Source organism: Gastrolobium bilobum, unplaced genomic scaffold (genome assembly GCF_033153095.1).
Source record: "Gastrolobium bilobum isolate Gb01-03AN ecotype WA unplaced genomic scaffold, APGP_CSIRO_Gbil_v1 utg25931, whole genome shotgun sequence".
Lineage (NCBI taxonomy): Eukaryota > Viridiplantae > Streptophyta > Magnoliopsida > Fabales > Fabaceae > Gastrolobium > Gastrolobium bilobum.
The window spans coordinates 201,730-211,906 of record NW_026896971.1 but is presented as its reverse complement, the minus strand read 5'-3'; the positions used below and the strand labels follow the sequence as shown (position 1 = coordinate 211,906).

At 34.2% G+C, this 10,177-nt stretch overlaps 2 protein-coding genes across 2 annotated transcripts; one reads left to right on the top strand and one right to left on the bottom strand.

The window, feature by feature from the left end:
- The first annotated feature begins 2,012 nt into the window (after positions 1–2,012).
- Positions 2,013–6,239, top strand: LOC133303109 (transcription factor MYB17-like). Its single transcript, XM_061502974.1, has 3 exons — positions 2,013–2,145; positions 4,508–4,637; positions 5,594–6,239. The coding sequence occupies exons 1-3, from the start codon at positions 2,013–2,015 to the stop codon at positions 6,237–6,239; spliced, it is 909 nt and encodes a 302-aa protein (XP_061358958.1).
- Positions 6,240–6,402: 163 nt separating this feature from the next.
- Positions 6,403–9,814, bottom strand: LOC133303102 (remorin-like). Its single transcript, XM_061502967.1, has 5 exons — positions 9,327–9,814; positions 7,913–7,963; positions 7,735–7,822; positions 7,078–7,159; positions 6,403–6,780 (listed from the first exon to the last, which is right to left on the bottom strand). The coding sequence occupies exons 1-5, from the start codon at positions 9,544–9,546 to the stop codon at positions 6,586–6,588; spliced, it is 636 nt and encodes a 211-aa protein (XP_061358951.1). The 5' UTR covers positions 9,547–9,814; the 3' UTR covers positions 6,403–6,585.
- Between the last annotated feature and the right edge of the window lie 363 nt (positions 9,815–10,177).

Genomic DNA, 10,177 nt, shown 5'->3' with positions numbered 1-10,177 from the left:
AAAACAGCAATGAACCCGCAGAGAAAATGCCTCTTCTGGCACTGGCAGTATGGAAAAAAATGCAAGAGATAGCACAAACCATGACGTTGGATTCAAGGGATTTTCAGACAAAAGTAAATGACTTTTTAGTTCAATTCATCAAAACCAATCAACCCCCTTTTTTCATTTAAAAATCTTTATTTTAAGACCTTTTGATGATAGTGGTACACAAAAAATTTAGGATAAATTCAAGATTCATTTATTATATCATAATAATATCATAAGACTTGTACGAGGTACATGAGAGTACGTACGTTGAAGTCATATATGAGGCTTATTGATCATATTGATGCATTTTTCAAAATATTACGTCTGTTTAGTTTTTGGGAATGTTTATCTCCTTTTATACAAGAGAACACTTCATTGCTATAGACACAATAAAGTAAGATCAGTAATTTAAAAAAAAAAAAAAAACATGGCACAAAAATCGATCTATGTACATGAATGAGTTTTTATCATATGTCAAAGGAAAAAAAGCATTTCTTTAGGTTTTTAGTCAAATATATTACGGAGAATATTTTTTTCTTTTAACAAGGGAATTGTTTTCTCATGTCAGTGAGAGATTGTTTTGTGTGTAATATTTTTTTTATTTTTTATTTATAATGGGACCCATTTAAATTATGTATGTATAAATTTTTGTAATCTCATATTAAATGAGAAATGTAAAATCCAATATATTATTAGATTAATGTAAAAAGACATACATCAAGTGGCTACACATATATTTGTGCACTTGACACGTGATCCCGACACGGGAGTTGATCTTCTCATGTGAAAAAATGATCATGTGATCATGTTATTTGATCACAATCACTTATTTTTGAAAAATTATATATTTTTCTCTCTCTTATCTCATCGTCAATGAGTGGTTGTGATCAAATAACATGATCATATAACCACTTGTTCATATGAGAGTATCCACGCCGACACAATTTGGCATTCTGATTGCCAGAAACACACACTTGGTGCGACCAAACACGCATGCGCAATGTGGCATTCAACGTACATGTTGTGTGCGAATATATTGTCATTGACGCAGTTTTAATACGTTTGGTGAAAAAATTAAACAACCGATATTTTTTTTCCTAAAAGGCATTAATACGGTTAAAAAGCCCATATATGAATCGATGCGCAACTTGTCACATGATAAGCGTGTATTCATCCAGGCGCAAGTCCCACATCTTCTTCTTCGTACACAACTTGAACATGTAAATGTCTCGCAACATTATTTTGATAAAATACCATAATTTTTTTTTTTTACATTAAATTAAGATCTCATTTTAAAGTGGGTGTGGGATCAACTTTTACTCACTTAACTGCATTTACATTCATTTTTTCTCTCCATAATTTCTTTATTTGTATGTCACGTAAGTTCATATGTTATAATTTAAGAGGAATGATTTTTTTATAAATTTTTTTTACAAATTACATTAAGTATGACCAGTCATAGACTCTTGATTGAAATATGACTGCTCATACTTAATGTAGTTTGTAAAAAAAAATTTTATAAATATAACTTTTTCTATAATTTAAATAGATAAAATATATGGCAAAAAAATAAAATTGAGTGGTGGAATGGGGTTCTATTCTGTGCTAGTCTCTCTTTCAAACCAGCATTAGTTTCTCTGAATATTTTGTCATTTATTTCCCTTCTCCCTCATGCAGTTCCGGGGGTTGCTTTTATCAATATTATGCTATACTTTGCAATTTATGTTGTCATTGAGAACCCTGTGGCATTGCCTTAGAGGGCATGTACTGTATTAAATGCAAGGCTGTACCTCAAAGCCACCAAATTGTCCTACACACATGCATTTATTGCGGTCAGTTTCAATTGATTTATCCCATCACTTGGTTTTCTTCTGAAACACTCTTTCTTACAAATGATGATGGACGATTTGCAAGATTTGTTGTTATTATTATTATTATTACTGTAGTGACATTATTATTATTGTGGAAATGAGGTAGTAGTGAAGATGGGGAAAGCACCATGTTGTGATAAACATGGAGTGAGGAGGGGAGCTTGGACTCCTGAAGAAGATGAAGCATTAGTTGAGTACATTAAGAAGCATGGCCATGGAAGTTGGCGTACACTCCCCAAGCAAGCAGGTGAAAGTTCATATGCCCTTTCATTCTTTGTTCTTTTTCTTCTATGCTTCTGTATTATGCTTGTTTTCTTTCTTTTTTTTTTTTTTTTTTTTTGTAATAGATTGTTTTCTTTCTTAGTGTTGTGCTTTTGGAACTTTTGAAGCTAGGGGAAAATAGGGCTTATGGTTGAAAAGCTTGGTAGGTGTCTTTTATTTTGATATTGCTTTGTTGCTTTGATGTACACCTGCATTCCTTGGTTAAATCCTTGATGAACATGGAGCTGGAATTTACATGGACCAATGTTCTAAGTAGATATGTTTTTTCTTTTTTTTCTTTTTGTTCTTCAGAAACAAAACACTTTTATGGTCTTGTATTAATGATTCCGTAACTTAAAAAGAACAATTTCTGCAGCCCTTTCTTGGTCAAGGTTTTATGTATTAAATGAAGACTCTGGTTCTTGAAGAAACTCCAATCTCAATGTGGTGTTGTTTTCTTAATGAAGAAAACCGATTGTTGATTTTGGCTGTTTTCTCTTTGCAGCAAATTCTTCATGAAGAAAACAATTTATTTTCTTCATTTTTTCCTGCCCAAAATAAATGGAAAGATGGTAAGGTGGTATATATATATATATATATATATATATATATATATATATATATATATATATATATTCAACAGTAATTACGCAATGAACCATGTTTGGTTGCCATAATGCCATATGCAGATAAACACAGTACTACTTTTCCCCTTGAAAATGGTTTACAAAATTATGTTCTAGGGGGAGTTATATAAGCTGAAAAGAGTGAAAATTTGACACAAGAAGAAGAAAGTTGATGACACACTTATTGTAAAAGAAAGATGGAGAAGTTAATCCCCACCCAAAAAAGATAGCAAAGTTAATTCAATATATATATATATATATATATATTCAACAGTAATTACGCAATGAACCATGTTTGGTTGCCATAATGACATATGCAGATAAACACAGTACTACTTTCCCCCTTGAAAATGGTTTACAAAATTATGTTCTAGGGGTAGTTATGTAAGCTGAAAAGAGTGAAAATTTGACACAAGAAGAAGAAAGTTGATGACACACTTATTGTAAAATAAAGATGGAGAAGTTAATCCCCACCCAAAAAAGATAGCAAAGTTAATTCAATATATATTTAACCATAGGTCTTATCCGGCTTTTTTACCCTTATAACCCTTTATTAATAATTAATTACCAAATTGACCTTCATTATAAACTATTTCAAAAATTTAACCCCCTCTAAAAACATAACACCAATCTGCCCCTGTTTGACCGTTGACCACCAAGCCTACCCGGGTACACCCCTCCCTACCCGGGTAGACAAAAAATACCCGGGTAGAGAGGGGTGTACCCGGGTATTGTTCTTGGCACCTGAAAAATTGTTTGAATTATTTACCCGGGTACAAAGGGGTGTACCCGGGTAAATTTCTTGGCACCTGAAAAATGTCCACTCCCCCCAGAGGTTGGGCATAAAGGGTTCTTTGAAAAGTTGAGCGAAAAGTGCTTGTGTGGTTGCCATACAAGACGACGAGGGTTTAGTTGCTTCAACACCCTTATCGAGGCATTTGTTGGGTTCTTTTGTAAAACAAGAACAATTGAGAACCATCAAGATAATGCAGCAGCATGAAGATGATGAGATGAAGGGGGAGAAGATAACGTTGACTGAACACAGAAGGGACACTTCCAATTTATTGGAACTTTCGGTTTGACCAGTAGATGAAAAAGTTTTTTTATTTTTTAGTTCAGTAACCCATTGTAAATTGAGAAAACATTAGATATTTTCCTTTTCTTTTTCTTATAAGTTGTAAATAAAATTTTGTTTCGAGTTTTCTTCTATGATGATTTACCCGGGTACACCCCTTCGTACCCGGGTAAATAATTCAAACAATTTTTCAGGTGCCAAGAACAATACCCGGGTACACCCCTCTTTACCCGGGTATTTTGTCTACCCGGGTAAGGAGGGGTGTACCCGGGTAGGCTTGATGGTCAACGGTCAAACAGGGGCAGATTGGTGTTATGTTTTTAGAGGGGGTTAAATTTTTGAAATAGTTTATAATGAAGGTCAATTTGGTAATTAATTATTAATAAAGGGTTATAAGAGTAAAAAAGCCGTCTTACCCAGATGTTGAATCTTAGGGTAAAGAATAAACTAATATTATACAGTATGATGCTGTGATGTGATTTCTTAACACTACATTCCTTTCTTGTATCCAGGTATCTCTATCTGAAGTTAAGAATACATATCTCAAAGCAAGACTCAAAACTATTGTCTAAAATAATCTCTATTCATAATAGAAATTTACATATCTATTAGTGAAACTCTAATGTTCAAAACTTGCCTCTTACTAGGTCTCCTTAGATGTGGAAAAAGTTGTCGACTTCGTTGGATAAATTATCTTCGCCCTGACATAAAGCGTGGTCAATTTACTACTGAGGAAGAAAGTACAATTATTCAGCTTCATGGCATGCTTGGAAACAGGTAACACATTGCTCCTTATGCTGAATTTCTTGTACATGCACACACCCTTATTGCTCCCTGGAAGTTTATTGTATTTGTTGAGCTGCTGAATCCTTAGTTAACATTTTGATGCATCCTCTGAAGCCTACCACATTGATAATGCTTGAATTAACGGAGTTCCTTTATATAGTGACTCATTCTGTTTCTAGTCTCTGGAATTTTCTACCACCACCTCTCTCCAAAGACATAAATAAAACAATCATGTTTAGACTCATATGCTGAACCAATTCAAAGCAGCACATGAGTTGATCTCTCTTCATTTCTGCATATGTGATATGCAAGTTTACCTTTCAAATAGATAATTCAGTATCCATGGAGGTCTAATCTTCTCAATTTTGTTTTGTTATTCTTTTCATTATGTGTGTCATCAAGGATCCTTATATACAAACAACATAAGGGAAAGGACAGGTTTCAACCATCAATTTTCAGCATTTAGCAAGAGACCCCCATTGTTTCTGAATAATGTTAAATATCCTGTTGAAAGAAGCATTTTTATTCCCACCACCTTCCACTACTCATAATGGACAGCTAGAAGCAAAGCTACCTTTATGTTCTTCATGGAAACATACTAATGGATTTGAAACACTAAAATAGACAAGGTCTTTGGAATTATTTTTCATTTGATGTTAGTCAAATGCTATTCTGGTGGCAAATTTTTCAGTTGTCCTGAAACAAGAAAAATATAAGTTTATTTAGGTTGTAAAGTGGTAAAATCTGAGTCTTTGCAGCAGTCAAATATGAAATGGAAGCCTGTAATAAGCCTAGTGAAAATACATATGGTACTCAATTTCACAGAGAATTGACATTGTAGCAATTCCCTCATGTAATTACCAATGCTTGTTCCTCATTACTTGGTTGCATTGATCCATACTAATCATGTTGCATTTGTTTTGAATGTAACCACCCATGTGTTTTAGGTGGGCTGCTATAGCATCCCAACTTCCAGGAAGAACAGACAATGAAATTAAAAACTATTGGAACACCCAACTTAAGAAGCGTCTCCCTCGGTTAGGACATTCCCTAGGGGCACAACACCCCTCTTTCAGTCCTGATCATGGTGTTGTTTTAAAATCTGAATCTCCATCTACACGTCACATGGTACAATGGGAAAGTGCAAGAGTTGAGGCAGAGGCAAGGTTGTCAATGGAATCAGCATTGCTTAATTCATGGTCAACAAATGAGACATACCCGGATTACTTTCTTCAACTTTGGCATTCTGAAGTAGGACAGTCATTTCGCATGATCAAAGGAAAAGGAGAAGTATGTCAAAGCCCCATCTCACAGGGATCATCATCCTCAAAATTGGAGTCATGTTCAGATGTCTCATTGCAGGTCAAAAACAACACTGGAAGCAGTGCCTTTGCAAACAAGTCACCAGAACAAGCTAGTAGTTATAAACCAAAGCTTGAAGATGGAAAAACTGGGTCAGATTCAGGCTATTATGAGTTTCTTGATACTTCTGATTCTGCATTAAATCACTTCCTAGACATGCCTGATGGTGAGATAGGATCCTTAGGACAGACTGAAAGTTTCCTCAATACCCTTTATGGTAGTTGTGACTAAGATAGTTTCATATTTCCTCATGGAAATGCAATACTTCATATGATAACTTTTTACCATTATCATTGGTTTCGTGGTCCTTTTATTGTTTTTAACAGTCTCTTAACATGATTAGATACTGAAGTTGGTTAGTGATCTCATGCTACAACTCTTGCACAGATGGAATAATTTAATTTCATTATTCACAAAGTAGTTCGTATATACATGCCAAAATATCATTGTGCTCACATAAGAAATGAACATGGACTAAATCTCCAACACAAACCAAATCACACTCATTGATATTCGAAAGGCCAAAGAAGAAAATACACAATAATAATTCAACATTTTTGGCTTGGGGATTGAAACATTAGAAACAACCAACGAGTTTCTTTGGAGATTTTCCAGTGGCCTTGAACTTCGCAGCTGTCTCCTCTGCCTTCAGGAGATCTTCACCTTTCTTGGCCTCAATCATTGCTCTCTTTTCTTCAGCCTCCCTGTGGATTGTAGCTATTTTGTTTTTTATTTTCTCTGCATATTCTGCCTTTTTCTGCTCCAGTTGTTCCTACTCACATGCAAAAGTAGAGAGTTAAATTTTCTTCCCCTCTTTGTCCATATTAAATGCAGAAAGAATGACAAGAAAACATGATTTTGTACTTAAAGAAACAGAAAAGAGATCAGATGAATTAAAAGAATTTTTTTTTCAAAAAAAATGCTAGAGTTTAGTTGAGATGGTAAGAATAAACTCCTATTTGGATAAAAGTAATAGGTTCAATCCTCATAAAATACAAAGAATAATCCCGAAAGAGGAAAAAAATTTCTCAAAAAACATGTTAGAATTACTAATGAAATAAAGTCTTACTTCAATCTTTTTCAATTCAGCCTCCACAGCAGCTTTCTTACTGTTCTCCCATGCTGAAATAGCTGAAAGCTTTTTGTGAGCTCTGTTCAACAATTTCATTTAAATTGGTATTCAAACATTGTTAACATCGAAGACACACAGTATGTGATAAAACATGAAAGCATGATGTTATAGCTTCATGGTAAATTGGCAAAACAAAGATCTTTGGAATTTACATATATCTGTTTCCAAAATAAAGAACCATGAATTTGATGCTTGATTAATATTGAGATATATAAAATCATTAATATAGCCTCACCCAAGAGCTTAAGCTCTTGGGTTGAATTAGTTGTTTACATGGTATCAGAGCCTCGGTGTACCGGGTTCGATCCTCACCGTCCTCCACTTTCTTTCTAGTGGAATTTCTTTCTTCGCACAGGTAGGTGGGCTTGTGCATTGTTCACCCTTCAAGCCCAGTGGGCTCTCATGTGAGGGGGCGTGTTGAGATATATAAAATCATTAATATAGCCTCATCCAACAGCTTAGGCTTTTGGGTTGAATTGGTTCTTTACAATTAATTACCAGGGTTACGGTGACATCATGAAAGACTTTTAATAATTATTTGATTGACACTACTAAATCCACATACTATTTGAAGCATGTGGTGCAAGCTCTTACTTGTTTTCTGCTTTTGATTTTTCACTTTCTTCCCATGCTTTGATTAGTGACAGCCTCTTCTCTGTTGCAACTCTTGCAAGCACAGCATCTGAAGACAAATGAGGTCCCATAATCTGTAAGGTTAGGATATGAAAAGTGCATAAAGGGAAATGAAATGTCATAATGATAATTAACATACCTCTGTTGACAGAGCCCTCAGATGGTTTCTCTTCAGCAACTTCACGAGTCTCTAACAAGAACAAATGTAATGATTGTGGTTATGGTCATAATTACAATGATGAACAAGACATGGCATTTAACTTGATCCCAAGATTGACATTGAAAGGGAATCCATCCTTGACATATATAAAGGCAAAGGGAACCTATCATTTTTAAAATTCCTTTGTTTGGATGAAGAATTTTAAGGAGGTTAAAATAATTTTAGTATGAAATGACTTGTTTGGATATTAAACAAATGAGTTTTATAAATGATAGGTGATTCTAGCAACTAAAATGCACATATTGTTTAAGACTCTATGGAGGGAGGGTTGTTGAACATTATTTTTTTATTTTAATAATTATAATGAAGTACAGGTAATAGCTGATTTCCAGCAATAGCAGAATTCTAAGAAGATTAAACCAAAAGTGGCTAAAAAATAGTCATGCTAAGAAACATTTGAATCATAAGGCCTAGTGAAGGTGACTTGTGAAATGAATAACAAATATGGGTAAGTAAACAAATATGAAATTATGGGCAACCTGTAAACCATCAAAATGGTTACATGTTATAACATATTAATCACAAGGGAAAGTAGTGGAGGTGCTTTCTTCCTTTGAATTTGCAGGTATTTTGACCTAAAATAAGAAAAATTGGATCTTTGCATGAAGGCCAGATTCTTAAGGAGCTTGATTGGATGATAATAGTTTAATACGTTAATGCTAAACTATTGTTGCACAAGGCTTAGATTTTAAAGAAGGACCACTCTGTCAACTATTAAAAGTGGAAGACTGCAGAGCAATTTGAATAAACTGTTTTGGATAGAACTACAACAGGAAAATTCCAACTAAAGTAAACAGAGAAAAGTACAAGAAGCACAAACAATCAAGTAATAATCAAATAACAAGAGAATTGTTTTTTTATCCAAAAAGGAAGAGAAATGATAAAAAAACAACAACCTGTACTCAGCAATTAAAATCAATTCTCAATGATTGTTCATAATTGTTAAATAAAAACAAAACAGGGAACATATACTATTCACAGAACACCAAGAAGAATAAATATATCACATTTAAATACTAATATTGCACAAATTTTTTAGAAAATTTGTACCTCTAATGAAACCATCATGTAACTTAAAAGAGAAATTAAAAAGAAGAAGGAGGAGGAATTTTTACAAGATAGTTAATTTAAAAAACCCTTCGGAATCAATAAGAATTGATTCCCTTAATCAATCAAAGAAAAAGCAGATAAATAAAGCATAATAAGCACAAAAAATTCTTCTTCTTTTTTTTCCTTTTTTCTTTTTCTTTCTGTAATCATTTTCTCACCAACCAAACTCCAAAACTACACAATACCAATCTTCTAGATAACATAACAGGGAGTGTTATAGTACTCATTCTCTCAATCAAGACAAGAGCCTTGGAATCATCCGGTTTGTTATCTGGAGGAGGTTGTGGAATTACTGATTTCTCCTCAGCCACATCCTTTGGAGCCTCAGGTTCAGGTGCAAGAGGAGGAGTAGGTGGTGGTGGTGGTGGTGGAGGCTGAGTCTCAGGTGGAGGAGGAACAGATGGTGATTCTGTCTCTGCAGTTTTGGGTTGCTGCTCTGTCATTTTTCTTTTTCCTAAGACTGACACAGTAGTTAGAAATTCTATGCACAAAAAGTGCTGAAACTTGCACTTATCTAGGAAAGTTCAAAACTTGATAGGAATAAGGATATAGAGAGAGAGAGAGAGAGAGAGAGAAATGAGAGATTGAGGGAGGGTTAGTTGAGATATTATGGTTGAAGAAGGTAACTGTTATGCTAACTCTAAGTTCCCAAAAAGCTTAGGTGTGTGTGTGTTAGGTACTAGTGGCCTCACAATGCGTTGGCATAGTAACAGATAGAGATAGCACTGAGGACAAGAATGCCCCATATGCTTACTATTATATAAGCAAAAGCAAATGCAATAACCAAACAAAATGTTCAATCAAAAGTTTACACCTTTAATGTGTGGGCTCCATTTTTTTTTCTCCATTCCATTTGTGCCATGATTTTCGCTATGAGTTTCCATGGATAAGATTATAAAATGGGGATTTGAATTGGTATAAATGATGAGTCAAGTTAGAGCAAGATGAAATGTCTTTTTATTTTAATTTCTTTACTTCCCACATTTTAAAAATTGGAGCAAAACACGTTATTGAACTAGAAGGATATTGAATTGATTAAACCCGGCACAGTTGGTAAATGATTGAGTCCTTTAA